The following is a 20351-nucleotide window of genomic DNA, read 5'->3' as shown; positions in this document are numbered from 1 at the left end:
CAGTTTGCATCTTTGAATTCAGAGGAGTTTCAATCAGTAGAAATTAAGTTGTTCTGCTTTGTTATCTTCTTCTATTTACAATTTTTTTTTTTTTTATTATTATTATTATTATTATTTTTTTAATCTCAAAACCGACACACACAAATCAATTCAAATATTTAATAAATCATAGTGTCAGAGTAACAATTGAAGATACGATGATTTAGGTGTTAGAATTGTTCATGTGTTAGTATCTTGAAATTATAGAGAACTTTTATGGTGCAACAAGCTGAATACATGGAGAATTGAACAAGAGAGTTTCTCCGTCTGTTAAAAATACAGAATTTATATGGTGCAATAAGCTGTATACATGGCCTTCAAGATTTGATTCTCATAACCAGACTCTTGTCATAATATGCTCTGTTATATTTGTGAGCAAATGACTAGACAAAATGGATGATAAATAATTTTAACAAAAATTTAAAGCATTGGTCACGTAGTAGAAGATTCTGCTGCTGATCTTGAAGGAGAATATAAGTAGGGTTTCGGTGGAATTTCCAGGGCCTCTATGCTTCCTTCCAACATTTCCAACACCCTACTTATAGATGGCCTTTGTGAGGGATCAGTCTGTATGCACCATAACCCTACAAATATCATCTTCCTTGCCATTTCATTTTCTTCCTCTGTCATGTCACCCTGAAATCCTAGCTCTTCGTCTAGCTCAAGGCGCTTATAAACCCAATGTGGAAAATATATCTGGCTGGTATGGCTCTCCCCAATATCGACATTCTTTCTTCCTCCAACCATTTCTAGTGTCATCATTCCGTAGCTATAAACATCGGACTTATGAGATACTCGTCCAAAGTTTCTACTGAACACTTCGGGAGCAATATATCCTATCGTCCCTCTAGCTTCCAACGTTGATATAATGCTCTCTTTCTTGGTACACAATTTTGCAAGTCCAAAATCAGAGATCTTTGGGCAAAAATCCTCATCAAGAAGAATGTTGTGAGGTTTTATGTCAAAATGCAGTATCTGTTGGCTGCACCCACGGTGCAAGTACTCAAGTCCTCGAGCTATTCCAATTGAAATTTGATATAATTTTTCCCAGCCCAAATGTCCATTGATCTTCGAAAGACCTTCACCATATATAAACTTTTCAAGAGATCCATTAGACATGAATTCGTAAATGAGAGCTCTTTTGCTTCGTTCAAGACAAAAACCCAAAAAAGTGACAATGTTAACATGTGAAGTCCTACCAATGCTTGCAACCTCATTGATGAAATCTTCTCCATTTCCTTTGGATGCATCAAGAAGCTTCACAGCCACAAGACGATTGTCAACTAGCTTTCCTTGGTACACACAACCATATCCTCCTTGACCAAGTTTATCTTTGAAAGCGTTTGTCATTTTCTTGACTTCTGAATAGCTATATCGTTTTGGAGACAGCGATCCATAGTTTCTAATAAAGGCCTCAAAATTCCGATTATCATTTATTTGCTTCCTCCAGAATATGATTGATCTATATGAATATGTCTTTGATCGAGTGTAGCAGATAATGATACTCATTAGTAGCATTCCAATTCCGCCAGAAACAACTCCTGTAATTAGAGCTTTGGTGGTTAGTGATCCGATATAGAAAAAAAGAAAAATTAGAAATGATCATTAATGTTCAAAATTTGCAACGTAAGCGTGGTATTGGTAATTGAACAATCTTAAGGAAAAAAAACTCTACTTTCAACATTTTTAAAGGTATAATTCTTTCAACTTTTAGAGTTAGAAATGATCCATTAATCATTGATTATTTGTCATTTTAGTTATATATTGATTGACATTCAAATCATGATTAAAAATCACATTTCCACGGGAAAAAAATCATGGTTAAGAATCCAAATTTTGTTCTTAGAAAATGTGACTATATCCTTCTACTCTAAGATCATTTTGTGTCACAAGTAGCCCCACTGGAAAATCAGTGACAGGGCGAAAAATTCAATTCAGTGGGGACAACGTTGAACAATGTCAATTATTTTTCAAAATAGAAATATAAAAACTTAAATTGGGTCTGTTTGGTTTGGTTTGGTTTTATGAAAACAGTGCTATAAAGCTAAGGAAGACAGAAAAAGTGTTTTTGAAACAAGTATTTTTATAACTAAATTTTCAAAAAATTAAACCAAGCAGTCCCTTGGATATTGATTAGTAATACTTTTATTCAATGTTTTTATGTTTTAAACGTTTGCATGATTATTTATAAGAAAGACTCACTAAATTACAATATTATATCATCTTTTAATTATTAGAAAATTTAATGTGCAAAGATGTTAAAAAAATTCTTATTGTGTTATTTTGTAATCTAAAATAAAAAATTTCTTCACAGAAAGTAAGATTGGGTTAAAAAAACAGTATTAACGATTTTTCTTATTGGCTTAAGGTCAAGAAATATATTGAAGGAATACTTGCATAATTCCCTCTTCTTATTTCCGACTTAAAGTAAGTGTGAAATGGTAAAAGAGATACAAGTTGTAGAATTGGGACGTTCAAAGAGACTCTGTGTCCAATAACAGAAAGTCTTGGATGGAGAGTAAATATTATTTTTTATTAATGATAATTGAAGTGGGGGCAATTTTATACAATTTTAAAATATTATATATTTAAAACTAACATAAAACAAGAGTCACTTGGAGAAATTTTAATAATCTCGTTTTTTTTTTTTTTTTCAAATGTAGTTAGAGAGTATGGTACCTATTATCAACTTCAGTCGCATGGTCAATTTATTACCTGCAGCAAAACATTGGAGTAATCAGCAAGAGCTTGAAGGAAGTAAAAGAAACTGATCAAATGGGGCATAAATCATATCAATTGGTTCTTAATTCTTTTAATGGGCAGGTTGCAGCTCGAGAAAAAAGAAATGTGTTTGGATAATTGAAAATGTTGACATAAATAAATTCTTAAAAGTTGAATTGGTAATTTACCCAATAATGTTACATCATAAGGAAAAATAAAAGAATAATTTCGCATTTTTAGTCCTGGCTAAGCTGATTATGGACGCATCTTGAGCTCTTGAACACCTTTGACCAATCATTTTGATAAATTCTCAATCAAATAATAAATATCACCAAACAAAGTCACAAAAAATTTGGAAAGCAATATGGATCATAGGGACTTTAACTGGTAGGTGCAATGAACTAGCGGTAGAAGATGGAAAGGGTAGTAAAAAATAGTATAATATGAGATGAGGTTATTAAAAATAATTTAAAAAAATTAAATATAATAAGTGAAATGATCATGTAATTGAAAAGATTGAAGAAAGAGAAAGGTAAAAAACGTACATGAGAATAATTTGCTAGGTAACTAATTTGAAGAAAAGAAATAGTCGTAATTAGTTGTTCACAGTGTCAATGTGAAAGCAAGATGCAATCAGCCCATTCTTTGGGATAAATAATTAAGGTGGGGACACAACTAACTAGGTGTCTGACCAAGTCAATTAGGCTTTGTTAGTTAACTAAGAGCTAGAGTTCCATCTAATTTCACCTTTCATTAATTGAATGGTGGTGCATTATCTTCCTCTTGAAACTAGTATGATCTATTGTAAGAACTACCCGGTACCCACATATATTGGAAATGGAAGGAAGATGCATATATATATATATATATATCTATATGTGTGTGTGTGTGTGTGTGAATGTGTGTGGGTCTATGTAGATACGTACTCCTCCGTGAATTGATGCTGACTGGTGAAGTTGCTGGAACCAGAGGTTTAGGGCAGCTTCTGTTGCAAGGAAAATTTGAACCCTCTTGGTAAATTCACATTTTCAGGCATAGCTAATCTGATTTGGACATGTTTTAGGCTCACCTTGACCTGAGGACACTGTAAAATACACATTTTATGGGTTCCACAACTAATTCATAGTTTCACAAGAATGGATATTTCTTTGTGATTGTTCAATCAGTTTTGACTTTTCTTAGGGTCGTTTGGGAAGTGTTGTGCATTATAGTGTTTTGTTTTAGCTTAGAAAAGAACAAGTGTGTTGTAGTGTAGTGTTTTGAAATAAGAACAAAACATATTTGAAACGAAAATTTGGAGTGAGAATTTTGGAATAGAAATTAATTTTTTTTTCTTTTTGGATGATTAAATTAAATTAATTACAGAGCTTGATTAGTTTGCAAAACAAGAATTACAGAGCTTGATTAGTTGATTTGGTTAGCAGTTGCAGAGAGAGAGAGAGAGAGAAAGAGAGATGGGGCAAGCTTGAGAGTTAGAGACCCAAACACACAAGGAAACCCATACTGGAACAGCAGAAACCCATACACACAAGGAAAAGGAAACCCATACACACAAAAGGAAACCCATACACATTGAAACAGCGGTTGATGGAAACCGAAAGATATGGGTTTTGATTTTTTGAACAATCTGAAATGATATGCCGATATGGGTTTTGAACAATCTGAAATGATATGCCGATATGGGTTTTCAATTTGAAATGAAACCCATTCTGGTAGATTTTGTAGTTTGCAGTTGCAGAGAGGGAGAGAGACGGCAATTGATTCTTGTATATTTTGTAGTTTACATTTGCAGAGAAAGAGAGAGAGAGGACAAGTTCAGAGTTGAGAGCGAGAATAGAGATGGAGGCGATTGGGAGGTTGAAATGATTTGCCGTGAAATCGCCATTAGGAGGCGATTAGGGCAAGTTTAGAGTTGAGAACGAGAATAGAGATGGAAGGGATTGGGACGCTGAAATGATTTGCCGTGAAATCGCCACTGGGAGGCGATTAGGGCAAGTTCAGAATTGAGAACAAGAATAGAGATGGAGGCGGGTTTTGAACTTATGATCCTTGTAGATTTTGTGTTTGCAGTTGGAGAGAGAGACAGAGAGGGAGCAAGTTCCAGAGTTGAGAACGAGAATAGAGACGGAGGCGATTGGGAGGCTAAAATGATTTGCCCTAAAAAAAAATTTATTATTATCTACAGTGAAAAAAAGGGGGTCTGGAACAACATAGAACTCAAAATTGTTGTTCCAGCTTTTGGGCATAATATTGAAAGTGTACTGCTACTGTTGGGAACAAAACAAAGCGGGCCAAACATGTTGTGGACTCAAAATGGGTTACTATAGCGGCCCGAGAGCAATACAGAACACTTGGAAACAAGCACCAAACAGGCCCTTATGTTTTTGTTTGGTTAGGTGAAAATAGCTGGAAAAGAAAAGAAAGGAAATTTTTTTTTTTTTAAGTTTTTAAATTTTGTTAGGGTTCGTTTGGTTAGATAGAAATTTATGATAAAAAGTGAGAGTGAAGTAAATGAAAAGAAAATTAAGTTTCCAGTGTGCATTTGGTCAGAAGGGAAAATTTTCAAAAAAATTATGAGAAAATATCAGTTTGTTAGTTTGGAAAAAAAAAAAAAAAAAAAAAAAAAAGAAAAAAAAAATTTTGATTCTATTACCAAAACTACCCTTAGGAATTTAAATATTTTAAAATAAAATAAAATTGTGTTTGATGAACCACTTTATACCTAATTGTTTATATCCATTTTTAACAAAGAAAAATAAAATAAAATAAAAGGAAAGTAAAATAATATATTATTAAAAATAATAATATAATTATTTCCATTAATATCTAAATTTTGTCCTTAACGGACACAACAATTGTAAAACCCAAATCTGGAGAGCTTAAGTTCCCAATCAAACTAAGAATCCCAATCGCCTACAACACCAACAGTAAAATAAACATGTATGTTTACCACTCTATCTCAGTCATTATTAATGATTGATACCAAAATAATAATAAAAAATTAATTTTTTATGCATATATAAAAACATAAATAATTAAATTAGAATTATATCAATTTACAGAAAGAAATCTACATTTGCGTAAAGTTTGTGACAAACTAAAGCGTGAAGAGAATCAAGGAGAGAAATATGGAGAAATCAAGAAAGTAAAGAAGAGTGAGGGTGAGAAATAACTGACAAGGGCACAAGAGGAAACTAAGATATAAAGTGGATAAGTTTTACGAGAAAGTAAATTTTCGCGTATTTTATACTGGAAATTTTTTGGGGAAAATTCACAACAGTTTTCTCAAAAGTTTTCACTTTCCATCTAACCAAATGCATAAATTTTTTAAATATTTTCTTTTTCTTTTCTAGCTAGTTTTTTTTTTTTTTAGTTGGTAGTCAGACACACATGTCTCTTCTGAGACTCGAACCCCGGACCTCCTTTTGGGAAGTGAAAGGCTGATACCGCTAGGCGACTGGCCCCATTGGTTCCTTTTTAGCTAGTTCTTGCTAACCAAACAAACCTTTAGAGTTTAAATAGATAGAAATGGAAACTTAATGGAAAATTTAGTTTCCCTTATTTTTCCTCAACATTTTTCTAACAAAAACAGGCGAAAATTTTATTTTCACGTGAAAGAAGCGCTTATTTATTTGCAATTCCTATTTTACCCATTAACTTAATAGTGCAAAGTTCTCTCCAAAATAACTTTTATTCTGAATAATGTAAATTCTACCGTTATATATATGCAGAATATCAATGATAATTTGGATAAAATTACTCAAAATAGATCATGTTTCTTAATAGAATTTTTAATTTTTTTTAATTGTCTGTTATATGTTGCAATTCTAGCCACTCATAATTCATGTGTGTGTGTGTGTGTATATATATATATATGTATTTATATATATGGTGAAATATTTGATTTTTCTCCCAAACACTATTATATCCTCCTCATCTCTAATTTTTTATTTTTTTTTTTAATTTGTTTATCTTAAACTAAAAAATAGTTTTAGTTAAGAAAATATTATAAAGACTTATTCTAAATATAAATAATAAAAATGAAATAAACAATTACTTGTATATATTTGAATTTAATAATCCATCATTTTACTTCATAAGGGTAGTTTTGGTATGCATAATCATTTTTTTTTTTTTCACTTTCAGACTATCTAGACTAACAAACTAATATTTTTTTATACTTTTCTTGGATAAATTTTCATGCTAATCAAATGCATGTTATAAAATCTCTTTTCTTTTTATTCAGTTCACTTTCTATCTTTTTTCTTTTTTTACTTATTTCTGCCTAACCAAAAAGAACCTTATGATCCAAGAAAGGGTAAAGTAACTTAAGCCCAAACTTCAATTGACATTTTTGTGACCACAGTTTTATCAACTTTCAACTAGCAATCACATTAAAAGTGCAGAAACATGGCATCCGATGGAACTTCTTGGTTACTAAAAATCAAGAAATCAATCTTGCCCCTTTTAAAATCCGAACATTTCATAAAACAACGAAATATTAAAGGATACGAATGGGGATAGGTTGTCCAAACTCTGAATAACCGAAATAGAGAAGAGTGTGATAGGTTCACCTCCCCCTCTCTTTCTTTTGGCTGTTTGGAATTCAAACAAATAATTATTTAAAATTTAATTATTCGATGTCGGTCCTATCGATCAGTACCTAATACTAAAGCTAGAGATGAAAATGCAAACATAAAAATTAACCTAGTGAACATGAAAATTAAAGGGGGTTGCATACCACGGTCTTGACAAGTTCGACGATGAGGCTAGTCGTGACAAAAGCAGAAAAATTCGCTCATAGCAAGATTGGATCCACAAGTCCCACCGGAGGTCTCACACGTAGCGTATTAGAAACCATTTGCATTATAGACAACCTCAATCCCTAAATTCAGAGCCTTCTACAGCTTCATCGAGCCATTCCAAAGTCCGTTCAAACTCGTCTTGAGAATCGAAACTTCAAGCACATCTTCGCATGAGAATACTGTTCGGTTGAATCCTCAAGAATGACTCGTCCGTGTAAAAGCCGTTACTCTCACTAAAACCATCCAAGGCACATGTGAAGTTGTTCCTGAAGTCTATAGTACTAACATTTGAGGTGCAGTTGTAGAATATATATAGGTTTCGGACAGTTGAAGGATAGCCAAAGAAGGTGGTGTTCAAAGTTATATTACTTATTCTCTGAGGACAGTGATTATCCCATAGGTCTAACCGTGCCATAGTCATGTTGTAACCTGATGAATTGATCCCCGGTACATGGAACATATGATCATCGATGTCTATAACCGGGTATGTTAAAATTAGATTAATTAATGCCATGTTCATTCATGTATATGTTCATTCATGCATTTGTTATTGTACATGTATCAAGTGGATACATGTATCAAGAGTGTACATGTATCAAGTGAGTGCATGTATCATGTGTGTGGTTGAGAATTGTCTTGGAAAGTTCAAAGGTCTATGGGAGAATAGTATATATAGTGTAAGAGATTTGTTGTTAAGATATCAACACAACAAAGAGTTCAATATAATAGAGAAAAATATTTGTTTCTTCATTCTTCTCCTCTCTTCACTTAGAAATTATTTAGTTGGTTGAAACTATAGCCAACATAAGGAGTATCAGAGCTTGATTTCGATCAAGAGTAAACTGGGCGTGAAGCTTATTGACGGGAAAACAAAATCCGAAAAAGATCGATCGTGATAGCGACTACAAGCAATCAAAACCAAGGTACCCATCAATCAACACTTCCCTTTTTGATAGGGAAAATTATGATTTTTGTTATGTGAAGTTGAAGACCATTTTTCTCTCATATAATTTATGGGATTATGTTGAAGATGAGTATGATGAACCGGAGGATACAACAATTTTGACGAATGCTCAAACACAACAATTGAAAGATCATAAGAAGAAAGATGCAAAAGCTTTAGGCTTGATTCAACAAGGAGTTGCTGATACAATCTTTCCCAGAATTATCAATGCTTCTAAAGCAAATGAGGCATGTGATATCCTCGAGAAGGAGTATAGAGGCAGCACGAAGGTAAGAACTGTAAAACTCCAATCTTTGAGAAGAGATTTTGAAAATATGAAGATGAAAGAAATGGAGTTGTTGAAAGATTATTTTTCTAAACTTATGGAAGTGGTAAATCAAATGAAGACCTATGGGGAAGAAATTTCTAATCAAATAATTGTTGAAAAAATTCTAATTAGTTTGCCAGAAAAATATGACTCTATTGTTGTTGTTATTGAAGAGACTAAAAAGCTTGAAAACTTGAGTGTTGAAGAATTGATGGGTTCCATAAAAGTATTTGAGCAAAGGTTGAGTAGGCGCTCCGAAAAGACAATTGAAAGTGCTTTTCAATCCAAGCTCAATGTTAGTTCCAAAAATCAAGAAAAATACCCATCAAGTTTTGATCGATCCAAAGGTGAATCTTCTAGAGGTGGAAGACACGGAAGAGGAAGAGGAAGAAATTCAAGAGGAAGAGGAAGAAATAATTTTGAGAGAAGTGGAAATATAGAGTCCACTCAATAAAATTGTGGAATTGCAAGAGAAGTAGCCATGTTGACAAAAATTGTTGGTTTCGGGGAAAACCTCAATGTTTCAATTGCAAGAAATTTGGACATGTTCAAAAAGATTACCGGTTGAAAACAAATCAGCAAACTAATTTTTCCGAAGAGCAAGAAGGTGAAGCGAGCATGTTTTATGCTTGTCACACGACATCGGAACAAAAGGATGATGTGTGGTTTCTTGATAGTGGGTGTAGTAACCACATGACCGGAGATAAAAATATATTCTTGGAGATTGATTCTTCATCAAATTCTCAAGTGAGGATGGGAAACGGTGCCTTGGTCCAAGTAAAGGGAAAAGGTACTATTGCCATAGAGACAAAAAAAGGAAGAAAGCATATTCGGGATGTGTTACTTGTTCCGGATTTGGAGCAAAATTTGTTAAGTGTTGGACAGCTTGTAAAGCATGGGTACTCCATTCATTTTAATGAGGACTTTTGCAAAATTTATGACAAGGGAGGAAAAAATCATATTGTAGCAAAAATCAAGATGGGCAAAAATATAAGCTTTCTTCTCACTTTTTCATGTTAAAAAAATATGGCCTTAAATATGGATGTTGTTGATGAGTCATGGCTTTGGCATAGAAGAGTTGGGCATTTGAATTTCCAAAGCTTAAATAATTTACAACAAAATAGCATGGTGTATGGGCTGCCAACAATACAAGAAGTGAAAGATGTTTGTGAAGGTTGTGCTCTTGGCAAGCATCACCGAGAGTCATTTCCGAAAGAGAAGACATAGAGGGCTAAAGCACCATTGGAGCTTGTTCATACCGATGTGTGTGGACCAATGACAACACCAATAAAAATAATAAAATACTTGTTACCCGTTTGAGTTGGTGTTTTGAAAGAAGATGTCTATGTAAAACAACCTTAAGGTTTTGTTGCAAAAGGAGAAGAAGAGAAAGTTTACAAATTAAAGAAGGCTTTGTACGGCCTAAAATAAGCACCCCGGGCATGGTATAGTGAGATTGATCTTACTTCATCAAAAGAGGCTTTCAAAGGAGCAAAAGTGAACCAACCTTTTACTACAAGACACAAGGTAAAACTGGGATTCTTATTGTTTCTCTTTATGTTGATGATTTGGTATTTACCGGTAGTGATGAAAAAATGATCAATGATTTTAAAAGAGAGATGATGAAAAAATATGAAATGAGTGATTTGGGTTTGTTGCATTACTTCTTGGGCATTGAAATTTATCAAAAAGAAGGAGGAGTTTTTATATGTTAAAAGAAGTATACAAAAACTCTTCTTGAAAAATTTAAAATGTTGAATTGCAAATCCGTTTGCACTCCCTTGGTTGTGAATGAAAAATTGATGAAAGAAGATGGAAGTAAAGAAGCAGATGCATCTTTCTATAGAAGCTTGGTTGGAAGTCTATTATATTTGACATATTCAAGACCTGACATCATGTATGCTACAAGCTTATTATCTCGGTTTATGCACAATCCAAGTCAAATTCATGTTGGGGCTGCAAAGAGGGTGTTGAGATATATATAAGGTACACTTGATTTTGGCATCTTGTATGAGAAAAATGTTGATGCAAAGTTGTTTAGTTTTTTTGATAGTGATTGGGCCGGATGTGTTGATGATATGTCTCTCTTGATTCGGGTGTATTTTCATGGGCATCTAAAAAGCAAGAAACGATGGCACAATCTTCTGCCGAGGCTGAGTATATTTCAGCATCATTGGCAGCGTTACAAGCAATATGGCTAAGGAGAATTTTTGAAAATGTTGGTGAGAAGCAAAGAGAAGCTACTCCAATTTTATGTGACAACAAATCTGCAATTGCTATGACAAAGAATCCTATTTTCCATAGTCGCACAAGACACATTGCAATCAAGCATCACTTCATTAGAGAAGCCGTAGAGAATGAAGAGATTCAACTCAAATATTATAAGACAGAAGACCAAGTTGCGGACATTTTTACCAAAGCACTTCAAAAAAATAAGTTTGAATACTTTAGAGAATTGTTGGGTGTCTCAACATGGCATTAAAAGGGGTGTGTTAAAATTAGATTAATTAATGCCATGTTCATTCATGTATATGTTCATTCATGCATCTGTTATTGTACATGTATCAAGTGGATACATGTATCAAGAGTGTACATGTATCAAGTGAGTGCATGTATCATGTGTGTGGTTGAGAATTGTCTTGGAAAGTTCAAAGGCCTATAGGAGAATAGTATATATAGTGTAAGGGATTTGTTGTCAAGATATCAACACAACAAAGAGTTCAATACAATAGAGAAAAATATTTGTTTCTTCATTCTTCTCTTCTTTTCACTTAGAAATTATTTAGTTAGTTGAAACTATAGCCAACAGGTAGTCGTTGTTTTTGCACTTGAGCTCGAACAGTGGATGACCACAGTGCTGACCATCACCCCAATAAGGGTACCCTATGCCTTTTATGTTTTGGCCACAGTTGTAGGTTTGATTTCTGCACTCCGAGAACATTTCATGGTCTTCACAGTGAGATGTTGAGAAGGTGGTGATGAAGAATAATATGAAGATGGTGAAGTAGTAGTGAGAGAGGGATAAAGAGAAGAGTTGGGCATACATTTGTAAAATATCATGATTCATGAATGGAAAAAGAGAGAATTTGGTGAGATGGAGTTGTGGGTTGGTGGTTATTGATTGATGTTAATGAGTTGAGGGCCTTTCAAAAGCTGTTTTTGATAAATTATGTAACAGATTATATCTCCTAAAATTTCATAAGCTGTTTTTGATACTAAAATTAATAAATTATGTTTGTCTCCATTAAATACCTAAAGATCAGAGAAATCTGTTACATAAATTAGAAGGTAACTAAAAGATCAGAGAAATCTGTTACATGAATAATCAGCGCAAATGGACAGGTATACAAGCAACGGAATATGTCATGTAATCAGCAGCAGGTGCAGAGCAGTTGTAGAAGAAGAATAGGTCCCAATAAGCAGGACCCTGACTAAATGGAGTGTGATCAATGCTAAAATTATGTTTAGGAGTTGGACAAGTATCAGCACTATCATAGAGGGCAGTGTTGACCAAGAGAAGTGAATGATTTGGGTAAAAAATGTCTTTGATGAAGTACTCATCATCAGAAATTGTTAGGATCGGAACATGGTCATTGCAGGTTACCTCGAATCCTGGGGCTCCGCAGTAGGATTCTTGTAGGTCAGAAATATAGAAGGGGTAGTTTATATTAGGTCCATGACCACAGTAATGAGGCAGGCAAGCCGCGAATTTCAAGTCTGCAGATAGAGTTTCAGCTTCTAAGGTGGTGAAGATGTTGATAATGATAAAAATACGGAAAAATCTTTTGAGTATGAAGAAGGCATGAAGATCCATTTGGGGTTGTAGGAGTGAGGAAGGCAGAGGAAAACAGAGAAGGAGAAGAGGAGTCTGGAGTTGGAGAAAAATTCAATGTAGTTGGTATAAGTTAGCCTTGCAGTCTATGTATATCCTTTAGATTTACCTTGTTTTTTTGTTGGGTATATAAATAGAGCTTTGAAAAAGGTTTGTTTGAGTATCTAAATAGAGCTTTGAAAAAGCTGTACTTACCCACATAACAGACAAACTATGGTTCAAGCAACATCAAAGATGTTTCCTTGAGCTACCTTTTAAAATTTAAGTGAGCCATGGCTTCCATCATCTATAAAGCCAAAACGAACTCAAGGGATATGTGACTTTATAGATTATCCCAGTGAGATTTTTTTCCAAACTAATCTGATTATGTATTTTATTTTGGGGACATGCACTAGTCTAATGAACAAAAACATGTGTATGTAAATAACCAGAATGCATCATCCACTTGTAATGATGACATCATGGTTCAAATATGAATGTCCAAACTGCCCTTTTTGGGATTCAAACTATGAACAAGATTTTTTTAGCTGTTAGGAAAACACTCACACATATTTCACAAATTGTTTGTTGCAGACGGAACCCTTACCTCTCATTGGAAAGGGGATAGAAGTTACAGCATTGAGCTTGTTTGTTACAGACGGAACTCCTTACCTCTCGTTGGAAAGGGGAGAGAAGTTACAGCATTGAGCTTATGGCTCATAGGTGACAAATTGGAGAATTTCTTAGGGAAAAAGACATGGGAGGACTATATATAAATTGAGTGATGATGATAAGTATGACTTTTGGAATACTACTGACTGAGTTGGGGTTGGTTGAACCGAAAGTGAGAAAAGAGATACCCCTTTCTCCACCTATCTTTCTCATTAGGTGTTGGACAGCAACAGCAGAGGAAAATTTGAACCCTCTTGGTAAATTCACATTTTAAGACATAGCATTTGGACGTGTTTTAGGCTCACCTTGACCTGAAGAGAAATATTCCACACGCATAATTAATCCATTGACTGTTGACATGTTCAACGGTAGACGTGGAACTGTAAAATACATATTTTCTGGGTCCCACAACTAATTCATAGTTTCTCACAAGATTGGATACTTCGTGATTGTTCAACCAGTTTGACTTTCCTTATGGTCCAAGAAAGGGTGAAGCAACTTAAGCCTAAACTTCAATTGACATTAATGGTGACCACAGTTTTATCAACTTTCAACCAGCAATCACATAGTGCAGAAACATGACATCTGATGGAACTTCTTGGTTACTAAAAATCAAGAAATCAATCTTTCCTCATTTTAACGGGGACATTTCATAAAACAATGAAATATTAAAAAGATACGAATTGGATGTCCAAACTCTGAACAATCGAAAGAGAGAAGAGTGTGATGTAATGGGTTCACCTCCCCCCCCCTCTCTCTTTTGACTGTTTGGAATTCAAACAAATAATTAGTTATTCGATGTCAGTCCTATCGATCAGTACCAAATACTAAAGCTAGAGATGAAAATGCTAACACAAAAATTAACCTAGTGAACATGAAAATCAAAGGGGGTTGCATACCACGGTCTTGACAAGTTCGACGGTGAGGCTGGTCGTGACAAAAGCAGACAAATTCGCGCGTAGCAAGATTGAATCCACAAGTCCCACCGGAGGTCTCACACGCCGCACATTGGAAATCGTCTGTATTATAGATAACCTCAAACCCTAAATTCAAAGCTTTTTGCAGATTCACCGAGCCATTCCAAAGTCCGTCCAAACTCGTCTTGAGAACCGAAACTTCAATTCCATCTTCGCATGAGGTCCCGTCATTCCCGTTCAGTTGAATCCTCAAGAATGACTCGTCCGCGTAAAAGCCGTTACTTTCACTAGAACCATCGAAGTCACATGTGAAGTTGTTCCTGCTCACGAAGTCTATGGTAAAATTTGAGGTGCAGTTGTAGAATAAATACAGGTTTCGGACAGTTGAAGGATAGCCAAAGAAGGTGGTGTTCAAAGTTATATTAGTCAATGTCTGAGGACAGTGATTATACCATAGGTCTAACCGTGCCATAGTCATGGTGTAACCGGATGAGTTGATCCCTAGTACACGGAAGGTATGATCATCGATGTCTATAACCGGGTAGTCGTTGTTTTGGCACTTGAGCTGGAACAGTGGATGGCCACAGTACTGGGGTCGTCCATCACCCCAATAAGGGTACCCTATGCCTTTTATGTTTTGGCCACAGTTGTAGGTTTGATTTCTGCACTCCGAGAACATTTCATGGTCTTCAGATTGAGATGTTGAGAAGGTGGTGATGAATAATAATAAGAAGATGGTGGAGCAGTAGTGAGAGAGGGATAAAGAGAAGAGTTGGGCATACATTTGTAAAATATCATGATTCATGAATGGAAAAAGAGAGAGAATTTGGTGAGATGGAGGTGTGGGTTGGTGGGTTATTGATTGATGTTAATGAGTTGAGGGCCTTTCAAAAGGACAAAGAGATGGGAAGGTTCTGTCCTGATGTAATGTAAACAGATAAACCAGCCCATTTGCTTTGACAAAGAAACGTGAACTTAATTTATTTAGAATTTTCAGAGAGAGACAGAGACAGAGATGGCTGCTGATATGGATGACTAATTAACTGTTGCTTGGAAAATTGTTAAGTTGAATTCATGGCATGCTGTTGACACGTACAAATTCTCCGCCACCGAATTTTTATTTTCTTTTTCTTTTTCTTTTTTCTTTTTTCTTTTTATTTAGAAAGCAATTCTCAATAATTTAAAAAATTATAAAAAATAATTTTTTAAAAAACAGAGGGCTAGTTTAGTTTGTTACTTGGAAAAAATTTCTCAAGAACTCAAAAATAAAGAAAATTACAAAAATTTTAAATTAAAATTTTAAAAAATAATTTTTAGAAACTACCAACCAAATAAATTTTTGTATAATTTTCTCATTTTGATCAAACTATCAAAACCATACCTTTTCTAGCTTAGTTTTCAAAAAATAATTTTAAAAACTGTTGACCAAACATATATTTTTTTGTATAATTTTTTTATATTTATTTTTTTTTTTTGTAAAAAAAAATTCTGAACCAAACAAGCCTAGTCTAAGCTTTTGAATGAATTTAAAACTATATAAATTATCAATAATACTAAAAGTTAAATTGATCAAGTCAATCTCTTCTGATACACTCTTAAACACCCTCATCTAAGAAGTCTACGTTAGGTTATGATTCCGTTTTTCCAAGTGTTATGGCATATTTGTGCGCCCCTAACACTTCCTATGCACTGTTAAAATGTTTCAGAGTTATGACACTCATTTTATAACCTCCTTAGATTGATTTATTTACTTAATTGAGAAACGCTATTAAACTAGTTCCAAGTCAAGCTAGCCCATCCAGATCCAAACTTAATTCTATTGTAATATGGTCCCTTTTAATACATAAATTAGGTCAAATTTTTTTTTTTTTTTTAACCTAATAAGGAAAATTCGTAATTAGTGTAGTTAAAGAAAAGAGAATTCCAATCTAGAATCATAATTAGGGACAATAAGACAAAGCCTTTTTCCACTTTACAACACCGTAATCTCTCTAGAGTTTATTAAGTTATAGATTGGATCATTTACTCCCAAAAAAAATAAATAAGTAAATAAATAAATGGGATTGGACTAAAAAGAATGAAAATTATATCCCAAACTATCTAGGCCATAATAAAGTTGATCACGGGCTAATTCTGTCCTAGATATCTTTTAATTTAAAATTTTAAAAGTAATATGTTCAATACAGTGCATTTGACTTTTCCATTATCTTGACTCTGAAATGGCAGTGGAATAAAATTTCAGAACTCCAATCATAGGTGCAGATATACTTTTCTAGCTGCCGGAAAAAAATATATATATATATATATACTTTTCTTGAAGAACATTATTCCATCATATTGTTCACGTGACTCCGACCAGTAAATCATGTTTGGGTGTCTACTGTGGTCTATATAGTAAAATCCTTCTAAAGTCTAAATCCAATTGTTTTCCTCACCATCAAGGAGGAAATAGTTATGGGGCTGGACGGGAAGCTGAAAATTCAGATAGACCTGTTTATTTGTAAGTCAAATTATGAACCTGAATTAAGACGTCGGATCATCTCGGCCAAAGATTGAGTTCTATTCTTTTTTTCTTTTCTTTTTTTTTTCTTTTTCTTTTTATATTTTGAGTAGTGATACTTATACTGAACATTTATAGTGAATTGTGTAATCCAATAATTTTTAATTAGATATTTATACCAAACACAACTAAGCGGAGGACTCCACTTCCTTATTTGTTACATAATTGACCATTTAAAAGAGTAGATCTAACAATTTACTGCAGTTATTCGGTATAAGAATCATGCTTCTTATATTTATTATAAAAATAAATTTCACTTATATTTTCTAAGTTTTTCAAACCAGTGTAACTTATTAATGACGGTCTATCTATTTTACTATTTTGCTCATGAAATATTTGTTTTCGGACACCAAAAAGGCAAAATTGATGTTCTATCAATTTTTTGCTATTAAAATCAATAAATTATGTTTGTCTCCATTAAATACCTAAAGCTAAGAGAAATCTGTTACATAAATTAGAAGGTAACTAAAATTGTAGAAGGATCTAAGTGGAATTTATCTTATTTATTATTTATTTCAAAATCCTAATTAAGAATTGTATACTAAATAAATTGCTATAAAGTAGAAAAGCAAACTTCAAACAGTGTGATAAAAAAGAAACGCAGTCCAATATTATATGAAATGGAGCCATGAATGATAGGACTTTTATCATGAATGGTTTTGTTCCATGGGGCCTATGAAATTATGAAAGGGGGAAAAGAAACAGTCAATTTTGTTGACAATGTCAATCTAAAATTACATGCAACCGGCCCAATTAGTTATTTGGAATAAAAGACACTGCTAGCTGGTAACCAGTAATTTCAATCAAATCTCCGAGATTAGAAAAAAGACTTGCAAGAATATTATAATAAGAGTAAGATAAATTTTAATTAATTTGGATTTTGATCATGTACCGCCATTTAATAATTTCTCAATTGATATACTGTCTTTGATAATTAACGAAGCTCCATTTAATATAGTATTGCAATTTGAGTAGAAATCATAGTAGGCTTCTACAGATTTTGGGAGGAGGAAGATGGAGATCGCTCAGAAGAGAGGGGAAGATGGAAAGATGTTGAGATATTGCATTACGACAAAATCCGACTAGTCAGAGAGAGAGACGATGAAGAATAACTCCATCCATCCATGTAATGCAAAAACAGTACTAGTCTGAAGCCATTGACTTTGAACAGTTTATAAGTCGACTTAAACCTATTATTCAATTACCAATTTACACTTTACCCACTAAAACACGCAAAAGGAGGACTTGACCATAAAATCAAAGGCAAAATTACTAGTTAGTTTTATTTTTTACTTTTAAAGACCGATAAGTCCTATTAACAATTTCTTGTTTTAATATTATCCTTTCTTTTGTTTTAGGTAAAAAATATTATCCTTTCTTTTTGAAATTCATTTAATAATTTTTTTATTGAAATGCTAGCTTTGCTATAACCTTTATCTATAATTTCAAAAGTGAAAAACAAAAATTCAAGTTATAATATGAATAAATAAATATATATATATGTGTGTGTGTGTGTGTGTGAATTAGTATATAATATCTCATAAACATTACTATCATTTGTATGTATTCGAGAAGAAGGCCACTCAGTATATGAAATATTTAAAATAGTTGTGTTTCCGGTTGTTCCTTCCAAGTCTCTAGACACTTATAATTGACTTGGTAAATGAATATTTTATATGAAAGTGGTGTAAGGGGTCCAAAGCCCTTAAAGTCTTATTTTACGTGAAAAGTTGAATATAAGATTTTTAAATAAAGGACAAATCAAGAAGAAACCATAATATATTCTTTTTAATAGTCCTAAATATTTACACCGTTAAATTTCCCTCTATTTTCCTAACCATACTTAATGTACTAACTCTTGTTTCATTAACCAGCAAGGAGTAGTAATTGAAGGGCCTCTCTCTCTCTCACACACATCTATGTATCGTTCCGGTGCCTCTGCATTAACCTTTTGCTCCACCTACTAGCACTTTATATATTGCATATTCTATGGCCACTAATTATGGGGTACTAGAGCCCCCTCCCATATGAAAGCTAAGGCAGGTGTTGATCATTGGTTAGATCAACCATCCAATCCGTGTTTTTATGATTAAAAAGACTTCGCAATATATAGAAGATGGCTAGTAGTCCATCCCATTTAATCAACATACCCCTTTAATCAGACATTTATAAAATATAATGAAAACAAGGTAGGTAGTAGGTACCTTTTTTGCAGAGTTCTCTTTTCGTAGGGCCATCGGAGCAAAAGCATGACAACTCATTATTCGCGTACCCACAGAGCGCGCGAGACTCCTTGCATGTCCTACACTCTCTCGCGTTCCCCCAATCTAACACAAAACCCTTGTTGATGGCCTCAACGTAACCATTGATCAAATCAGATTCGTTGATCTCCGACTTCAACACCTTTGTCACCACTTTATGTTTGCAGTCATCGCGCCAATCCACACCATCCGGCTCTTTCCCCGCCACAAAAACATAGGACTTATTCCCACCCCATCCACAGCAAGGAAGATGACCTGTATCTAAAGAGTGAATTTCACAATTAAAGTAAAAACTGAGATCCAAATCTAATTGGGAGTGAAACAATGGAACTGTACTGTCAAGAATAAGGTTCTGAAGCTCCCTGGGGTACGTTGGGTTGGGGTCGGTGGTAACAGAGCTGTCGACGAGGTTGATGGTATTATTGTCATAATTTATTCTTTGAACGTGGTAAGCAGTGTCGTTGTGGAGGTGGAGGACGGCCTTCTCACTCGAGCAACGGATGCCGAGGCCCAGGTAACCACAGTGATCAGTTGCGATGCCGTCTATTTTCCAAAACGGGTAGCTAATATTAACGTCACCGCACATACTCCAACTGCAGTTTTCCTTTTACTCATTACTATACGTAACCAAAATCAGTCTCAATTTTGGCCGTGAATAATAAACTAGCAATTCATCGGTACTCCAGCCATATAGTTTTAGTTTTCTTTTCTTAACCAAAACCGGTTTCAATTTTGACTCTAAACACTAACAAATAACACTAGTGATTCTCCGGTACCAACACCATATAATTTTAATTTTCTTTTCTTCACTTGTGAGTGAAATACTCAACAAATAGTTGGGTGAAGATTATGTATAGAAGTGTTATACAATAATAATAAGCATGAACCCAGTAAAAATTTAGTTAATCAGGCCAGTGTTTACCAACAACAAGATAAATAATATTTTTAAAATAATATTGGGAATTTTTGAGAGGAAGAGGAGAATAAATAATGTTTGGACGGTTCTGTAGATTTGCGAAACAATTTGGACGGTTTTGATATTTGACAAATGTATTTATAATGATGAAAAAAGAGTATTTATAATTCCGAACTGGGAAGAGCAAATATGAGATATGCATGCCTATGAACAATTACGTGGGAAACGAATCTCTTGGACAATTGCTTGTGTTGAATTTTCAGGTCCGGGAAATTTCCTAACAATTTCTATGAGAATGTTGATTGGTCTGCATTTCTCTCATTAATATTTGTTTGCTTGTTAACAAAATAATAATAAATAAATAAATAAAATAAAATC

The 20351-nt window shown here is 33.8% G+C and overlaps 1 protein-coding gene across 3 annotated transcripts; it reads right to left on the bottom strand.

The window, feature by feature from the left end:
- Positions 1-280: 280 nt before the first annotated feature.
- Positions 281-20069, bottom strand: LOC132281746 (LEAF RUST 10 DISEASE-RESISTANCE LOCUS RECEPTOR-LIKE PROTEIN KINASE-like 2.1). 3 transcript variants are annotated; one of them, XM_059783421.1, is made up of 3 exons: positions 19001-20068; positions 2719-2754; positions 281-1580 (listed from the first exon to the last, which is right to left on the bottom strand). In XM_059783421.1, exons 1-3 carry the CDS (start codon positions 19641-19643, stop codon positions 472-474), a joined length of 1788 nt encoding a protein of 595 aa, XP_059639404.1. In that variant the 5' UTR covers positions 19644-20068; the 3' UTR covers positions 281-471. The 3 variants fall into 3 exon arrangements, with proteins under 3 accessions (XP_059639404.1, XP_059639403.1, XP_059639405.1); XM_059783420.1 differs by lacking the exon at positions 19001-20068 and adding an exon at positions 14219-17798; XM_059783422.1 differs by lacking the exon at positions 2719-2754 and having other exon boundaries at positions 19001-20069.
- Positions 20070-20351: the final 282 nt, after the last annotated feature.

Source organism: Cornus florida, unplaced genomic scaffold, assembly GCF_030987335.1.
Source record: "Cornus florida cultivar Cherokee Brave unplaced genomic scaffold, ASM3098733v1 CherokeeBrave_3.0.0_Hap2_Chr11, whole genome shotgun sequence".
NCBI classification, from domain to species: Eukaryota; Viridiplantae; Streptophyta; class Magnoliopsida; order Cornales; family Cornaceae; genus Cornus; species Cornus florida.
Note: the sequence above shows the minus strand (reverse complement) of the source record. Positions and strands in the feature narration are given on the sequence as shown.

Excerpts from the sequence above, each read along its gene's own strand:
- LOC132281746 (XM_059783420.1), bottom strand. The coding sequence starts at position 15,041 with ATGAATCATGATATTTTACAAATGTATGCCCAACTCTTCTCTTTATCC. Across the intron at positions 2,755-14,218 it reads TCGAACTTGTCAAGACCGTG|GTAATAAATTGACCATGCGA; the intron begins GTATGCAACCCC and ends GTTTTGCTGCAG. Across the intron at positions 1,581-2,718 it reads GCGACTGAAGTTGATAATAG|GAGTTGTTTCTGGCGGAATT; the intron begins GTACCATACTCT and ends CTCTAATTACAG.